This window comes from Ovis aries, chromosome 13, assembly GCF_016772045.2.
Source record: "Ovis aries strain OAR_USU_Benz2616 breed Rambouillet chromosome 13, ARS-UI_Ramb_v3.0, whole genome shotgun sequence".
Classification (NCBI taxonomy): Eukaryota; Metazoa; Chordata; class Mammalia; order Artiodactyla; family Bovidae; genus Ovis; species Ovis aries.
This window is the reverse complement of record NC_056066.1, coordinates 57,847,860-57,867,097: the sequence shown is the minus strand read 5'-3', so window position 1 is coordinate 57,867,097 and position 19,238 is coordinate 57,847,860. Positions and strand designations below refer to the sequence as shown.

Sequence of the window (19,238 nt, the reverse complement as noted above, 5' to 3'; positions counted from 1 at the left end):
ACCCTAAATCACCCAGATCCTCCAGCCACGTTCACACCTGGAAATCAAAGTTTCCTTTCTTTACATCCAAATTCACTTTCCTTTTCACACAGGGCTTGCGCTTTTCTCACATCATAAGAGCTGTGACAAGAGAGGCAGGGGAGAAAGAGCAGGACGCATGGAACCCTCGTCTGCTGTGGGGTCTCTAATTGGAGCAATAATTGATAATTAAGCTGGATGGCGAACAGGCTCCGGAGGGAGGCTTCTAGGGTGTTGCGGGGGTGGCAAGGGGGACTCAGCTTTTTTCTTCCACCACAAGGCACAGAGAATGACAATAATTGCTACCTTAGGTGTGTGGAGTGTAGACTATTTGTGAAGGAAGACAAGAGTTCTTTCTGCTGGGACTAAAGAGAGCATAATGGGTGTGTGAAGGCGAGAACTTTCAAGATCCTTAAGCTGAAGCTCCAGTAAGCCATCAAGTACATTCCGTGCAAATTGGCACCTTCAGTTCAAGCCTCCGCGTCTTTGTTGTACAGTCGAGATAATAATCAGCCGTGCTGAGAAAAACGGCACACTGGCTGGCAGGGACCGCTCCCTGCACAAAGCCTTTTCTGGTTTAAAAAAAAAAAAAAATCATACAATAAAAAAGAAAACTGTTTAAGCTTAAAACCCTAAAAGAAGCAGTTGGCTCCAGTTGTTGGGATGTTTTATAAAGCAACAGCAAGATGAAAAAAATAAAAAATCAGAAATCAACCATCCTGAAATGCTGAGAGAGGGCCAAAATATTGATATACAGGAACGTGGCAAAGCCTCTGCAAGCTATAAACAGTCTCCATTTCCCACATCTAATCAACAAATATGGCCTTTTTATCTCTCAGCTCTCCCTTCAAAATCTGTGCTGCAAAACACATTTTCCAATAAAATAAAAGCAATAGGTGAATAAATTATGTCTGTCAGAGGTCCATGAATCTTTTGTTTCAAATATCCTGAGGAGGAGATTTCAACCCCTTGATCCAGGAGAGAAGGTGGATGTGTATAAAACAAAGAAACACAGGCCACCAGAAGTAAAAAATAAATAGAATTTCATATATGCACATGTATTTGTTTGAGTGTGGTAGGACACTGGTGAAGAAACTCACCAAGGGTAGGGTGATCATATAAGATATGGATGCCCAGCTATATTTAATAAATACATAATGTCTTAGTATATAGTATAGTATAGGTGTGCTCCATGAAATTATGTTGTGTATTTCCACATGCAACCCTACCAATAGAAGGCTCTGGTGAGAATGGGCAAGACTGGCAAACTCTTATTCATCCTTCAAAACCCCACTCACTCATCACCTCCTCTGTACTTTCCTGCCTCATCTGGGGTGCCCTCCTCTTACTGGTATTTCATCTATCAGGCTTCATTCTCACGTGGCTGCATTCACATCTGTGTGCTTACTTAGTAAAACTGGAAGACACTGTGCTTGTTTTCTCATTTCTACACCTGGCCACATTTCCAGGGAGCCCGCCAGCTGCACTGGCCTCCTCAGTGGTTTTCAAACACCCTGAGCTTGTTCTGCCTCAGGATCTTTGTCTTGCACCTCTGTCCTCCATGGAAAGGGTAAAGTGGTCTTCTGAACCCTTTGCATGGGGGCCCCCCTCCCCAGTTCTGTGCTCAGTCATCCGTTCCTCGGACAGGCCTTTCCTGACCACCCACTTAGAATAGGCCCTTCCCGGGACCTGTCACCTCAAGCCCCTTTCCCTGATTTAACTTTCTTGGCAACACACATCTCTGTCCGGGGTGACAGTACATTTGTTGATCCGTCTTCACTTGCTTCATTGTGTGTCTTCCCTCCAGACAAGTCAGCCCCAGGAGGGCAATGACTTTGGCAGCCTTGTTCCTTCCTGGATCCCCAGGCACGTGGATGTGCTCAGCAAACATTTGAAAAACGAATGAACCCTTGGTGTCTGGCATACAGACATTCAGCAAACAAATTTATTCTTAATTAATCATTGTAACAAAATCCTCTTAGAAACTTCCCAAGTGAGTAGCAGACTTTGCCCCCTATACAACAGATCCTCTTCTCTTCCTAGTATCCACCATTCACAGTTCTTCTCAGGACACCTTCTCTCCCATCGTAGGAATGGCGACCTCAGAGATAAGACCAGGCAGGAAACTCCAGGCCCACCTTCATCCCTGTCCACCTGCAGCAATCCAGCCTGTTGGGCCGGCTTGCTCAGCTGTGGATCAGGCTGATGAATACCCACAGCTCTGATTCCAGCCCCTGCCTGGCCCCCTCAGTACTTTAGTTGAAGCAGCAGTAGGGACCACCCAATTCTGGGCCTCCACCCAGCATTCCCAGCAGCAGAGAGGAGCATCACACAGCTGACTGTGGGGAACATCACCAAGAGGGGAAGATAGATCATCCAAACACTGTGATAAACGCTCAAATCTGTGAATACCCCAGGAGGTCAGGGTTAGGAAGGGAGGGAGACTTATCTGCCAGGGAGAATCCCCGATCTCCAGTGAGGAGATGAAAGCACTCACAGGCTCTCAGTCATCTGGAGATGATCTATAGGTCAGCGAAGCTTGCTGCCTCCTACTCTCAGCACCGCTAGGCTCTGGACACCTGTGTACCCTGCAGCTGCTCAAGCAGAGGAACCTTCCCTTGCCCTAAGAAGTGGATGCATGTTCTGTTGTTTTAGACACATTTTAAGTCCCAGGCCAATGACAATATGGTGGGATGGAAGCTAGGGCAGGGAGGTCAATAGGTCAGTCAACAAACACCCCATGAGCATCCCAGTGATGAGGGATTAGTGTTGATGGGCATGAAAGAGAGGTTGGAGTGTGGGGTCGGAAGGCAGTATTATCTTTGAGCTGCATTTGGAGATAATTATAAAGAATGGATGCCAAAGAAATGCATGTATAGCCACATGCGTGTATAGCCAAAAGCCACGTGAGCTGAAATTCACAGAAGCATTTTCATGGAGGCCCCAAAGATTGGCCCCAGTGCCATCCGCATCGAAGTGACCGCACCCTGGGTATCCGCGGCAATACGGATGAACCTCTCAAACGTAACACTGGAACAAGGAAGCCAGAGAAAAACGACACCAGGATGCTAACAGAAGTCGACAAAAGAGGTGGGCTGGGGTGACCTATTTCGTAATCTAGGCGGTGGTTACAGGAGTCTCTATGACGGAATCCATTAAGCTCCGTACGCTTAGGCTTGGTACACCTGGCAAGTATACTTGCGTGACAAGTCTAAAAGGAGGAGGGAGTGTAAGGTCGTGAGGTTTCCCCAAGGTTTTCCGCAGAGGAGGAGGGTTGTGACAGCCCCGGACAAAGCTGGTGGGCAGGGAGGCGCGCGAAGACCGTGACTGTGGACCAAGATTGTCAGTAGGAGCCCTGACGCCTGGAGAGGAGAGCCCGGCTGCCCCAATCTCTCCAGGTGCGGCCCTGGCTCCGCCTCCGCGTCCCTCGTTGCTCAGCAACCGGTCTCCCAGGAGACTTGAGACGCTGAGCCCGAGGCCTGAGCGCGCGGGGGCGTGCCAAGACCCCAGGCCCCATGGCGCAGAAACCGATCAGCACTGCTGCGGCCGAGCGAATGAACCTGGTGGCCCAGGATGAGATCTGGTAACGCCGGGGACTCAGTAACCCAGTGGGCCGTTCCCACCCAAAGTGTGCACACCTGGCAGCCTCAGTTTTCCCACCAAGTCCTGGAAGTGGTCGACTTTTGGGCGCTAGGAGCCTGTGCTGGAGGTGGTGGGGATGCCTTGCGGAAAGGGGACATTGACAAAGAGCCTTTCTCTTTCTCTTCTCTTTGGCGCACCGTAAAGGCCTGAAACATTTTGCATCTGGCTCTACAGCCCTCTGCAAAGCTTTGCTTGTTGAGAGCCGACGGTTGAGTGCTTATTTTTAAGATTTACCCAATGTTTTTAAAAATCGTAATATTTGTTCTGGAACTCTCTTGCTTTTCCATGATCCAGCGGATGTTGGCAATTTGATCTCTGGTTCCTCTGCCTTTTCTAAAACCAGCTTGAACATCTGGAAGATCACCGTTCACGTATTGCTGAAGCCTGGCTTGGAGAATTTTGAGCATTACTAGCGTGTGAAATGAGTGCAATTGTGCAGTAGTTTGAGCATTCTTTGGCATTGCCTTTCTTTGGGATTGGAGTGAAAACTCACCTTTTCCAGTCCTGTGGCCACTGCTGAGTTTTCCAAATTTGCTGGCATACTGAGTGCAGCACTTTCACTGCATCATCTTTAAGGATTTGAAATAGCTTGACTGGAATTCCATCACCTCCAATAGCTTTGTCCTGGTTTTAGAAAAGGCAGAGGAACCAGACATCAAATTGCCAACATCCACTGGATCATGGAAAAAGCAAGAGAGTTCCAGAAAAACATCTATTTTTTCTTTATTGACTATGCCAAAGCCTTTGACTGTGTGGATCACAATAAACCGGGGAAAATTCTGAAAGAGATGGAAATACCAGACCACCTGACATGCCTCTTGAGAAACCTGTATGCAGGTCAGGAAACAACAGTTAGAACTGGACATGGAACAGACTGGTTCCAGATAGGAAAAGGAGTACGTCAAGGCTGTATATTGTCACCCTGCTTATTTAACTTATATGCAGAGTACATCATGAGAAACACTGGGCTAGAGGAAGCACAAGCTGGAATCAAGATTGCCGGGAGAAATATCAATAACCTCAGATATGCATATGACACCATCCTTATGGCAGAAAGTGAAGAAGAACGAAAGAACCTCTTGATGAAAGTGAAAGAGGAAAGTGAAAAAGTTGGCTTAAAGCTCAACACTCAGAAAACTAAGATCATGGCATTCGGTCCCATCACTTCATGGCAGATAGATGGGGAAACAGTGGAAACAGTGACTGACTTTATTTTTCTGGGCTCCAAAATCACTGCAGATGGCTATTGCAGCATGAAATTAAAAGACGCTTACTCCTTGGAAGGAAAGTTATGGCCAACCTAGACAGCATATTAAAAAGCAGAGACATTACTTTGCCAACAAATGTCCGTCTAGTCAAGGCTATGGTTTTCCAGTGGTCATGTATGGATACGAGAGTTGGACTGTGAAAGAAGGCTGAGCGCTGAAGAATTGATGCTTTTGAACTGTGGTGTTGGAGAAGACTCTTGAGAGTCCCTTGGACTGCAAGGAGATCCAACCAGTCCATCCTAAAGCAGACCAGTCCTGGGTGTTTATTGGGAGGACTGATGCTGAGGCTGAAACTCCAATACTTTAGGCACCTCATATGAAGAGTTGACTCATTGGAAAAGACCCTGATGCTGGGAGGGATTGAGGGCAGGAGGAGAAGGAGATGACAGAGGATGAGATGGCTGGATGGCATCACCGACTCGATGCACATGAGTTTGAGTGAACTCCAGGAGTTGGTGATGGACAGGGAGGCCTGGCGTGCTGTGATTCATGGGGTTGTGAAGAGTCGGACACAACTGAGAGACTGAACTGAACTGAGTATTTGTTCAGTTCGAAAGAGAGCACTTTACATTTACTCTTGCTTATCCTGGTTTCTTAACAAGAAGTTTTAAAGAATTAAATCCATTTTCTAAAAGATTCATATTCAGTAAACATCTATAATGGATGTTTCTATTTGCCTTTCTGTCCCATTGCTAGGTAATATCCCATCTCTTTGAAGTTTTAACCAATATGGAAAGTTACTAATTTAGATACAAGTAAGTAAATGCAGTGTTAGTCACTCAGTAGTGTCCGACTCTTTGCTACCCCATGAACTGTAATCTGCCAGGCTCCTCTGTCCACGGAATTCTCCAGGCAAGAATACTTGACTGGGTAGTCATTTCCCTTCACCGGGGGATATTTAGCAACAACAAACCATCATCACTAACCTCTTAAACTTCAGTTATCTATTTTCATCTCTTAAGACTTTTACCAATCCTTGAAAATTCTATAATAGTCATTTCATATTTTTCTTTAAATTAGCTTTGTTTGACCTAATGAACTTATTTTTATAGAAAACTTTTTTCTTCTTTTTTTGAATATAAATTTATTTATTTTAATTGGAGGCTAATTACTTTACAATATAATATTGGTTTTGCCATACATCAACATGAATCCACCACGGGTGTACACGTGTTCTCCATCCTGAACCCCCCTCCCACCTCCCTCCCCGTACCATCCCTCTGGGTCATCCCAGTGCACTAGCCCCAAGCATCCTGTATCATGCATCGAATCTGGACTGGCAATTCATTTCATATATGATATTATACATGTTTCAATGCCATTCTCCCAAATCATCCCACCCTCTCCCTCTCCCACAGAGTCCAAAAGACTGTTCTATACATCTATGTCTCTTTTTCTGTCTCACATACAAGGTTATCATTACCATCTTTCTAAATTCCGTATATATATGGGTTAGTATACTGTATTGGTGTTTTTCTTTCTGGCTGGCTTCACTCTGTGTAATAGGCTCCAGTTTCATCTACCTCATTAGAACTGACTCAAATGTATTCTTTTTAATGGCTGAGTAATACTCCATTGTGTATATGTACCACAGCTTTCTTATCCATTCATCTGCTGATGGACATTTAGGTTGCTTCCATGTCCTGGCTATTATAAACAGCGCTGTGATGAATATTGGGGTACATGTGTCTCTTTCAATTCTGGTTTCCTCGGTGTGTATGCCCAGCAGTGGGATTGCTAGGTCATAAGGCAGTTCTATTTCCAGTTTTTTATAGAAAACTTTATATCACTCTTGAAAATGGAAAGCCAGTATTATTTGCAATAAATACATGCTATTATTATTTTTTTAATCTTTATTTTTATCCAAGTACCCACAGTAGGAATATTATACTACCATAGCAGGGTCTGTTTCCTCTGCTTAGAATGCCTTTTCCTCTCTTCCCCCACCAAACAAACTCTTACTATCCTTCAAGACCCAAATCAGAGGGCCCCTCCTTGGTGAACAGAGCCAGTTAAACCCTTAGACTGTTCTGTCCCATGTCACAGTGGCTATTGAGCACTAGATAGGTAACTATTCCAAATTGGAATGAGCTATAAATATGAAACACTAGATTTCAAAAACTTCATGCCCCTAAAAATTGACACCAGAATTAAATTTATCTGTTTGTTTTTGCTTTTTTTAAAAAATGTGGCTCTAGAACACTCTAAGTACATATATGGCTCATATTTTTGTCTCATGTTACACTTTCTTTGGAAATAAAGACTCAGCTTTAGGTGCTCACTGATTCCTAAAATGTCGGTGTTCACTCTTGCCATCTCCTGTTTGACCACTTCTGATTTACCTTGATTCATGGACCTAACATTCCAGGTTCCTATGCAATATTGTTCTTTACAGCATCGGACTTTACTTCCATCATCAGTCACATCCATAACTGGGCGTTGTTTTTGTTTTGGCTCTGTCTCTTCATTCTTTCTGGAGTTATTTCTCCACTCTTCTCCAGTAGCATATTGGGCACCTACTGACCTGGGGAGTTCATCTTTCAGTGTCCTATCTTTTTGCCTTTTCATACTGTTCATGGGGTTCTCAAGAATACTGAAGTGGTTTGCCATTCCTTCTCCAGTGGACCACGTTTTGTCAGAACTCTCCACCATGACCCGCCCGTCTTGGATGTCTCTACATGGCATGGCTCATAGTTTTATTGAGTTAGACAAAGCTGTGGTCCATGTGATCAGTTTGGTTAGTTTTCTGTGATTGTGGTTTTCATTCTGTCTTCCCTCTGAGGGATAAGGATTAGAGGCTTATGGAAGTTTCCTGATGGGAGAGACTGACTGTACGGAAAACTGGGTCTTGTTCTAATGGGCAGGGTCATGCTCCTCCAAAAAAGATGTCCTTTTCATTATAGGGGACTGAAATGCAGAAATAGGAAATCAAGAGATACCTGGAGTAACAGGCAAATTTAGTCTTGGAGTACAAAATGAAGCAGGGCAAAGGCTAACAGAGTTTTTGCTAAGATAATTCACTGGTCATAGCAAACACCCTCTTCCAACAACATAAGAGCAGACTCTACACATGGACATCACCAGATGGTCAATACCAAAATCAGATAGATTATATTCTTTGCAGCCAAAGGAGAAGCTCTATACAGTCAGCAAAAACAAGATCCGGAACAGACTGTGGCTCAGATCATGAACTCCTTATTGCCAAATTCTGGCTTAAATTGAAGAAAGTAGAGAAAACCACTAGACCATTCAGGTATGAAAAGAAAGTGAAAGTGAAGTCGCTCAGTCGTGTCCAACTCTTTGTGACCCCATGGACACCAGGCTCCTCCATCCATGGGATTTTCTAGGCAAGAGTACTGGAGTGGGTTGCCATTTCCTTCTCCACAGAATCTTCCCAACCCAGGGATTGAACCCAGGTGTCCTGCATTGTAGACAGATGCTTTACCATGATCTAAATCAAATCCCTTACGATTATACAGTGGAAGTGACAACTAGATTCAAGGGATTGTATCTGATAGACAGAGTACCTGAAAAACTGTGGACAGAGGTTCGTGACATTGTACAGGAGGCAGTGATAAGACCATCTCCAAGAAAAAATGAAGAAAGGCAAAATGGTTGTCTGAGGAGGCCTTACAAACAGCTGAGGAAAGAAGAGAAGTGAAAGGCAAAGGAGAAAAGGAAAGATAAACCCATTTGAATGCAGGGTTCCAAAGAACAGCAGGAAAGATAAGAAAGCCTTCCTCAGTGATCTATGCAAAGAAATAAAGAAAAGCAATAGAATGGGAAAGACTAGAGATCTCTTGAAGATAATTAGAAATACCAAGGGAACATTTCATGCAAAGATGGGCACAATAAAGGACGGAAATGGTATGGACCTAACAGAAGCAGAAGATATTAAGAAGAGGTGGCAAGAATACACAGAATTGTACAAAAAAGATCTTCACGACCCAGATAGCTATGATGCTGTGATCACTCACCTAGAGCCAGACATCCTAGAATGCAGTCAAGTGGGCCTTAGGAAGCATCACTACAAACAAAGCTAGTGGAGAGGATAGAATTCCAGTTGAGCTATTTCCAATCCTGAAAGATGATGCTGTGAAAGTGCTTCACTCAATATGCCAGCAATTTTGGAAAACTCAGCTGTGGCCACAGGACTGGAAAAGGTCAGTTTTCATTCCAATACCAAAGAAAGGCAGTGCCAAAGAGTGTTCAAACTACCGAACAATTGTACTCATCTCATACGTTAGCAAAGTAATGCTCAAAATTCTCCAAGCCAGGCTTCAACAGTACAAGAACCATGAACTTTCAGATTTTCAAGCTGGATTTAGAAAAGGCAGAGGATCCAGAGATCAAATTGCCAACATCCGTTGGATCATGGAAAAAGGAAGAGAGTTCCTGAAAAATATCTACTTTTGTTTTATTGACTATGCAAAAGCCTTTGACGGTGTGGATCACAACAAACTGTGGAAAATTCTGAAAGAGATGGGAATACCAGACCACCTGACCTGCCTCCTGAGAAATCTGTATGCAGGTCAAGAAGCAACAATTAGAATTCGACATGGAACGACAGACTGGTTCCAAATTGGGAAAGGAGTATGCCAAGGCTATATATTGTCACCCTGCTTATTTAACTTATATGCAGAGTACATCATGCGAAATGCTGGGCTGGATGAAGCACAAGCTGGAAGCAAGATTGCTGGGAGAAATATCAACAACCTCAGATATTCAGATGACACCACCCTTATGGCGGAAAGCGAAGAAGAACTAAAGAGCCTCTTGATGAAAGCGAAAGAGGAGGGTGAAAAAGTTGGCTTAAAACTCAACTTTCAGAAAACTAAGATCATGGCATCCAGTCCCATCACTTCATGGCAAATAGATGGGGAAACAATGGAAACAGTGAGATGAGACTTTATTTGGGGGGAGGCTCCAAAATCACTGCAGATGGTGACTGCAGCCATGAAATTAAAAGACGCTTGCTCCTTGGAAGAAAAGCTATGGCCAACCTAGACAGCATATTGAAAAACAGAGACATTACTTTGCCAACAAAGGTCCATCTAGTCAAAGCTATGGTTTTTCCAGTAGTCATGTATGATTCTGAGAGTCGGACCATAGAGAAAGCTGAGCACTGAATAACTGATGCTTTTGAACTGTGGTGTTGGAAAAGACTCTTGAGAGTCCCTTGGACTGCAAGGAGATCAAACCAGTCAATCCTAAAGGAAATCAGTCCTGAATATTCCTTGGAAGGACTGATGCTGAAGCTGAAATTCCAATACTTTGGCCACTGATGGGAAGAACTGACTCATTGGGAAAGACCCTGATGCTGGGAAAGATTGAATGTGGGGGGAGAAGGGGACGACAGAGGATGAGATGGGTTGGACGGCATCACTAACTTGATGGACATGAGTCTGAGCAAGCTCTGGGTGTTGGTGACAGACAGGGAAGCCTGGCATGCTGCAGTCCATGGGGTTGCAAAGAGTCGGACACGACTGAGTGGTTTAACTGATTTAGGTGCTCAGCCCCCGGGGAAATCGCTTGGGCCTCAGAAACTGTTGAGACATTAGAGGGGGCTTGGGGTGCAGACACTGGCTCCAAAATAGGAAAGAAAACTTGAAAATCAAAATGAATAAATGTCTAATCAGTTTTTTTTTGCAAAAGACACACCTGCACTTCAACTGAAACTCACCTCAGCTCGTGAGTAGTTATGTATAAATTATATTACGTGTGCAGCAAAAGCAGGGCCAGGATTAGGGTGGAACAAATGAGGGGCCTGGGGTGTAGTGTTTAAGGAGGGCTCCATGTCAAGGTCATGCAGATTCTGGCTCTGCCCTTGCAGGAACTGGGAATGGATGCCTCCTTAAATTTTGCACCCTCGTGCCTCATGCTGCCCTGGTCCTTGCTCTGAAAACAAAGGAACTTTACTTGTACCTCCACCATGATTTAACACCCCCCCCCATTACTGTAGGTCCAAGGGCCCCTAAAATAAGGGATCCAGTATCGAGATGACCCCTAGGGCAGAGGCAGCTCTAGTCTTGTCTGGTCCTTGATGTACCATCCAACCAGCATCTGTGGTTCTAAGACACGTGTCTCCCTTTCATGAGTGACAATCCCCCAGCGACAGGGCCTCCCACTCTCTCCCTGTCTTGGAATCATCACTCAGTCCAGGTGCATCAATGAAGGTCAAATTCTCCCCAGGGCACCTGTTGGGGTTTGCTATGTCAACCGTTTTCAAATGTTGTACATCACTTAAGAACTTTTTTTTTTTTTCCAGGAAATATCGTCTGAAGGCTGAAAACGAAGCACGGCAAAACTGGGCCCAGAACTGGGGATTTTTATCAACACCCTTCGAGGAGGTAAATGTAAAGTTGATGACCCTGGAAGTTATAGACTCAAGAACAAATGGTTATGAAGTATTTAATTCAAAGGAATAAATTTATACAGCATGTTATAGATGAAGATGGCTGACACCTGAAAGTTCCTTTGATTTACTAATTTATTGAGCTTTTACTACATGCCAGGCACGTTCTAGGTGCTTCATCAGAACCAGCTCGTTGAGTTCATAAGACAACCCCTGTGCAGAGAAGGATGCTATTTGAGGCCCATTTTACACATGAGGAATTTTAGCTCAAAAAAGGACAAATTCACACAGCTAAGAAAGGCACCAAAGGGAGATGGTGGTCTGGTTGATTCCAGGGTTACTCAGCCTTGGACTTGCCATCTGTAAAATGGGGTGATAGTCTTCACTGCCTCGTTGAGTGACTGTGAGGTTCAGAGGGAAAGACAGGAGAGGCCAAGTGAGCATCTGCAGGATTATTAGGAAAATAACTCTTGGTATTTCCTACACCAGAAATGAGGGAAAGGACCAGAGATAATAAATAGGGAGTTATTGGGGACATCAGCAGAGACGTCTGACCCCAGCCAGAGGCACCATCATCACTCTGCTGAGGGCTCCCAGGAAAGACAGACTCAGCTGCATTTTCTTATCGTTCAAGAGAGTCTGGAAATTCAGATGCTTTAATGAAAATGTCTGAGTCTAGAATAGTGGCTCCATTTATAAAACCATATAAAGACCCACATATATGTGGGCTTATGTGGGCTTCACCAGGATGGTGGCCAGCGGTTTGAAACCTTCCATGAGATCCCTAGGACACAACATGAGGAAACCACATTTCTCTAGAGGGAGGCAGAATCACTCAAGGGCAGCATAGTTCAAAACGTACTTGATTCTAGACAGTATAAACCCCCTTTGTAATTCACCCTGTCCCACTGGCTCTGAAATTATGCCATTCTTAATGAGCTTTCTTAATACTTGGAGAGTTACACAATTTGAAATTTTATGCATAAAATGAGTCCTTATTAATATGATATGCATAAAAGAATCTGTATTAATAGTCTTCATGTGTAATTAAATCAGGATTTTGAAGAGTTCAAAATTGCTTTAAAAATTAAAAGTGGGGGGGTTGAGGGCTGTCCTCATAGTTTAAGAGGTTGGTCCTGAGCCTTGCTGGCAGGTTTTTAGTTTGAGTCCATAACCTGTAACATGTTCTCACATCAAGGGCGGGGCAGTAAATGGGCAGTCTATGGGAGCCTGGGCCTGAGCTGGGCTGCCTGCACGTCCCCACTCTGCCCCTTTCTAACACTGACCTGAGTCCCGCCTTTGTCACCTGTGAAGAGTCTTGTTCTGGGGGCACGGTGAAAGGAAGCTCCTGAGGTCTCAACCTGTGGGGCCCTGCCTCTGGGGATTGTGTTTCAGCTGATCAAGTGTGAAGAAGAACCAGCCACCCCAAAGCCCAAAATCGAGCTTCCTGAGCGGTTCCGCATCCGGCCAGTGACCCCAGTGGAGAACTACATCAAGGTTTGCAAAGTCTTTTTAAGTACTTGTTTTCCTAAGTAAGAAATCTCCATCCCACCGGAAAGGGTGTTGCTTCAGGTGGGCCAAGCCTTGGGCACAGCAGTGCCCAGGCCACAGGGACATGGGTTTCCAGTCCTTCCTAAGCCCACACATGGGAGACACAGCAGGTTATTGGTCCCTATATGTGCAGGACCTTGGAGTCCAGAGGAAGGAACTGAGATCTGAGCCTGATTTGCAGAGGGAGGCAGGGCCGCCAAATATTGAGAATTGCCTTCTTAAAATGTCACTCTTGTTCCTGAGTGAGTGACCAGGTCATCCAGAGGGGAGAAGACATAGACGGTATCCCCACCAAAGACCAGTCAGATGTGGACATGGGATAGATGCCTCTAGAAGTTGCTGAGCTCTGTATATCCCTGGTCGTCTCTCATGGGAAAAGTGAAAGTGTTAGTGGCTTAATTGTGTCTGACTCTTTGCGACCCCATGAACTGTAGCCCACCAAGCTCCTCTGTGCATAAGATTCTCCAGTCAAGAATACTGGAGTGGGTACCCATTTCCTCCTTCAGGGGATCTTCCCAACCCAGGGATCGAACCCAGGTCTCCTGCCTTGCAGACAGATTCTTTATGGTCTGAGCCACCAGGAAAGCCCTTCTCATGCCTTCTCTGTCACTTTAATCCTGGGTTCTGCTCTCCATCCGGCTATAGAGCAGGCACTTCCATGTCCCGATGTGGGGAAGGGGGATGAAAACTCAGGATGAAGGAGGCCAGGGATGGGTGAGTTCGATTCTGGGTTTTCTTTCTCTGACACCCTCAGGGTCAGATGGGATGGCCAGCTTGTTTGAGTTAGGCGTTCAGTGGGTACGACCTATTAGCTGAATGAATGAAAGAATGCATTCCACTGAGATATTGAGAGGGTTCCTCTGCTGATTATACAGCAAGAGAGACTTGCTGATTTTTCTAGAAATGCAGCAAAATATAAATCATAAATTAAAATATCCATATATATACACTGACCCATGGTTAACATTTTGGGGAGTTCTTCCATATGCCTTCTACACCTCCATGTACCACCAATAAATGCTAGCTCATATTCTTTTATTATTGCCCTTTAGTTGCTCCCCATACTGAGTGCTTTACATGGTTATCTTATTTCCACAACATCCCTGAAGAATGGATATAATTGCCATCAAACCCATTTTGCACATGAGGAAACCGAAGCTGACAAAGACTGAACAACTTTTCCAAGGTCAAGTGTGTCTGATTTCAGAGTCCTGCTCTTAAGTGCTATCCTCAGCTACTCCTTCAACACACACACACACACACACACACACACACACACACATACACATACACACACACACACACAAACTCATACACACATGCATATATACATATTTTAAAATAAAATTCCACAGACTGCTTTATAATCTTTTTTCATTCAACAATATATCCTATTTATCTTTCCATGCAGTTACCCATAGCATTCTGAATCATTAATATGTTAATGACTGCATTTTTCTTAATTGTACAGATCGACCATAATTTATATAACCCTTCCCTTAACCCTGGACGGGCTTCCCTGGTGGCTCAGCTGGTAACGAATCTGCCTGCAATGCAGGAGACCCAATTTCAATCCCTGGGTCAGGAAGATCCCCTGGAGAAGGAAATGGCTATCCACTCCAGTAATCTTGCCTGGGAAATCCCATTGACAGAAGAGCCTGGTGGCTCTAGTTCAAGGGGTCACAAAGAGTCAGACACAACTGAGCAGCTAATATACACAACTTATACCATATTTTACACATTGTATACATCGTTTTTCTCTTAGCAGTTTATCTTCCAAGTCATCCCATCTCAGAACACACAGCTGCCTCCGTCTTTTACATTGTTGCATAGTTTTCCATGGTGTGGAGGGGCTGTGACTGAATGGGTCTTCAGGGGATGGACATGTGGGCTGTGTCCAGGCATCTGCTGTGACACACAGGGCTGCAGTCAGTCTCCCACAATAATCTTGGTACGTGCACATGCAGGTATTAGGATGTCTTAGGATAAATGCTGAGGGGTGGATTGTCAGGTTAAAGCATGTTTGTGTTTTCCTTTTTCATAGATAGCAGTAATGTTGCCCTTCACAGATTTTCCCTCTAGACCCATGTTGACGGTGGTGTCTTCATCTCTTTGCCAATCTGATGGGTGAACTGTGAGCTCCCGGGGTGGATTCTTACTGCATTTCTCTTACAAGCTGGACTTGAAGTCAGTCTGTGTGCCTGACAGCCAGTCTGGACTAGCATTGTGGAGAACTTGCTGGCTGGAGCAAACTGGCCCCACCAGCATCTGTTCATGACCCTCCCTGTGTGGGGCCTCTCAGGAGATTAATGTTAATAGTTCACCAAGAACATATGTTAAGGGCCTTCATCCACCAGTGGCAGCTGGCCCACCAGGACGGTCCCCTCTCGCCACCACCTCATTCAAAGATCCTTTGAGCTAAGCGTGAACTTATAACCCCAAGCATATTAAACCTCTTCATCTCAGTTCTTCTGCTTGAACGAATATTCCTTCCTGCTGTCTTGGTTCAAATCCCCCCATAAGAGCAGGACAGAAGTTTATTTCAAATAGAAAGGCAAACCTCGCATAAGCATTCACCCTCATTTTCCAAAAATTTTTCAAATTTCAAGGAATTGACAAATGAAATTGTGTTTCTTCATTTCAGATAGAATCCCATTTCCTTTTTGGTTTTTAATTAGAATCAATTTTTTCACTTCTGTGGTATCTATGGTTCGGTGTGTGTGTCAATGTGTGTGTGTGTTTACACACATATCATAAAGCCTTCTAATCATACCTGGAAGGTCTATAACTGCCAGGCTACCATCTGACAATATTGCCATATATTTTATAAAGGGCACTGTAAACTGTGGCTTCCCTGGTGCCTCAGTGGTAGTGAACCTGCCTGCCGATGCAGGAGACACAGGAGATACAGGTTTGATCCCTGGGTCAGAAATCTCCCCTGGAGAAGGAAATGGCAACCCACTCCAGTATTCTTGCCTGGAGAATCCTATGGACAGAGGATGGCGGGTTCTAGTCCCTGAGGTCACAAAGAGTCAGACACAACTTAGCAACTAAACAGCAACTATGCGCTATAATATCCTATGTATCTGCACCTTGCTTTTGTTTCTCTTTTTTGCTCTTTTAGTTATTTTACTGGAGGTCATGAATTAAATATGTTAAACATTATGAGATAAAAAGACATGTTTGATGATCAATCATTACTTTCAGGGAACATGTGATCTCTGAGTCCAGCGAGTTGGCGCGTACTTACATTCAGTGAAGCTTTCTTAGGGACACTGGCTCTTCTTTCTGTCTTTTCTGATTTTTTTTTTCTCCGTTTTATTGAGCTATAATTGACATACATTACTGAGTAAGTAGAAAATACACAGCATCAGAAGTTGACTTACATACATCATGAAATGATTATCACACTAGGATTAGTGAAGATCCATCATCTCATGCAGATACAAAATTTAAGAACTAGAAAAACATTCCTCTTTGTGATGAGAATTCTTAGGATTTATTCTCTTAATCGTAACTGTTTTTGCATATAACATAGAGCAGCAATCATTATATTTATCGTGTTGTACATTACATCCCTAGTATTTTTTATCTTATAACTCGAAGCTTGTACCTTTTGACCACCTTCATCCTGTCCCCCTCCTCTCCAGCCTTTCCTCTGGTAACCTCAAAACCGATCTCTTTTCCTATGAGTTTGTTTTAGAAGATAATTGACCTACCACACTGTTAGTTTCTGTTATACAGCATAGTGATTCAGTGTTTCTAAACATTTGAAAATGATCACAAGTCTAGTTATGAGCTGTCACCATACAAAGATATTACATAATTACCGACTATATTCCCCACACTGTACGTTTCCTACTGTGACTCATTTATTTTGTAGCTGGAAGTCTGTACCTCTTAATCTCCACCTATTTCTCTCCTCCTCCACCTCCCCTCTGGCAACTACCTGTGTGTTCTCTGTTTCTGTGGTTCTGTTTCTGTTGTTCCTTTGTTTTTTAAGAATACGTATGTAAGTGAAATCATGCAGTACTTGTCTTTCTCTGTCTGGCTTATTTCACTGCTAAGAATTTTTCTAGGGCCACCTATGTTGTCACCAGTGGGAAGGTTTCATTCATTTTATTGCTGAGTAATATCCCGTTGTGTGTACAGACCACATCTTTATTCATTCATCTATTCATGGGCATTTAGACTGCTTCCTTATCTTGGCTATTGTAAATAATGGTTCAGTTAACATTTATTGTTGTTTAGTCGTTAAGTCATGTCCAACTCTTTGTGACCCCATGAACTGCAGCACACCAGGCTCCTCTGTCCTCCACTGTATCCCAGAGTTTACTCAAACTCATGTCCATTGAGTTAGTGATGCCATCCAACCATCTCATCTTCTGTCATCCCCTTCTCCTCCTGCCCTCAATCTTTCCCAGCATCAGGGTCTTTTCCAATGAATCTGCTCTTCGCATCAGGTGGCCAAAGGATTGGAGCTTCAGCTTCAGCATCAGTCCTTCCAATGAATATTCAGGGTTGATTTCCTTTAGGATTGACTGGTTTGATCTCCTCGCAGTCCAAGGGACTCTCAAGAGTCTTCTCCAACATCACAGTTCAAAAGCATCAACACTTCGGCGCTCAGCCTTCATTAACATGTTCAATTAACATAGAATTGTATATATCTTTTTTGAATTAGTGCTTTCATTTACTTTAGATAAATATCCAGGAGTGGAATTGTTAGATCTATTTTTACTTTTCTAACAAACTGTTTTCCACAGTAACTGCACCAGTTTACATCCCACCATCATTGCCAACACGTTACTTGTTGTCTTTTTATGATGGCCACTCTGACAGGTATGATGTTTAGTGACACTGAATATTTTCCTGTGACTATTAACTACCTGTATATCTTCCTTGGGAAAATGTCTACTCAGGTGCTCTATCTACCTTTCAATCAAGTTGTTTGTTTCTGTGATGCTGAGTTATATGAGTTCTTTGTACATTTGGATATTAACCCTTAATTGGATACGTTTGCAAATATCTTCCCCCGTTCAGTAGGCGGCCTTTTTGTCCTATTGATAGTTTCCATTTAGTTTGATGTAGTACCCACCCAAAGTTTCCTTTGCCTTAGGAGACATATCCAAAAAATTATTGCTAAGACCAACATCAAAAAGTATGCTGCCAAGGTTTTCTTCTAGAGTTTTATGATTGCAGATCTTAGCTTTAAGCCTTTAATCCATTTGAGTTCATTTCTGTGCATGATGTGAGAAGTGGACCAGTTTGCTTCTTTCACATGTTGTTGTATCGCCACCAAGTCATGTCCGACTCTTGTGACCCCATGGACTATAGCCCACCTGGCCCCTCTGTCCATGGGATTACCCAGGCAAGAATACTGAAGCGTGGGTTGCCGTTTCCTCCTCCAGGGGATCTTCCCCACCCAAGGATCAAACCTGTGTCTCCTGTGTCTTCTCCATTGCAGGCAGATTCTTTACCCATTGAGCCACCGAGTAGCTGTCCAGTTTGCCCAACACCATGTATCCCAGAGGATGTCTTCTCCCCGTTATATATCCTGCCTCCTTTCAGGTGGATTAAGGGCCCATAGAAGTGCAAGTTCATTTCTGGGCTCTCTATTCTATTCCATTGACCGATGTGTCTGTTGGTGACCTGTACCAGGGTTCTTTCTGTCTTTTCCACACCAGGTCTCACACGCCGATCCTGATGCCTCTGGAGACACACCTCCTGTGGCTGTGGCCCAAGGCAACTCACCCTCTGTCTTTCTATTGCAGGTGCTGCCCTCCCCCCCAGTCCCAAAGACAACGCAGGGCTTCATCGGCTGGCGGTCCCGGGTGCCGGGCCTGAACAAGTGTCTGGAGCACGACGATGAGATCAGAAGCTGCAAAGGGGCATATGCCAAGGAGCTAAACTGGCCGAAACAAGGCATACACTGAGTCCAGATGGAAACCCTGGCCCCTGGGGCAAGGAAGGGCAGACCGCCAGCCCCAGTGCCTGTGCCCAGGAAAGGACAAGCTCCAGGTCTCCCCCTGAGAATGGAGTTTCCCCCCAACACGTGTTCATGGGATGTTGTTGAAAAGAACACAAAACAGCCTTTAGACATTTTCATCAGTTCTTCCTTTCTGGAACATTCTTGTAATGCATTCATTCCTGGCTAATGCAATGAATAAGGCAAAATAGACTCTGAATATTTTTTCAAACCTTGGAAATTTTAGAGGTAGCTTTAAAAGACACAATGTGATCTCATTTTTAAATATTTGTCTAAACCCTTATTGTCGCTTTCCATCCCCTTTCTCACCATCCTTGTTAAGATGAGGTGGTTGGCCAGGTGTTTCTGTACCCCAGCACCCCTGGGCCTGCTTTTCAGGAGGAATAATGTGCTCTGAGGACCCCTCCACAGTCATTCC

At 44.2% G+C, this 19,238-nt stretch overlaps 1 protein-coding gene across 1 annotated transcript; it reads left to right on the top strand.

Annotated features, from left to right (window-relative positions):
* The first annotated feature begins 3,469 nt into the window (after window positions 1-3,469).
* On the top strand, window positions 3,470-19,057 carry CIMIP1 (ciliary microtubule inner protein 1). The gene is made up of 4 exons (XM_004014440.6): window positions 3,470-3,601; window positions 11,197-11,278; window positions 12,679-12,780; window positions 18,606-19,057. The coding sequence occupies exons 1-4, from the start codon at window positions 3,534-3,536 to the stop codon at window positions 18,765-18,767; spliced, it is 414 nt and encodes a 137-aa protein (XP_004014489.2). The 5' UTR covers window positions 3,470-3,533; the 3' UTR covers window positions 18,768-19,057.
* The last annotated feature ends 181 nt before the right edge of the window (window positions 19,058-19,238 follow it).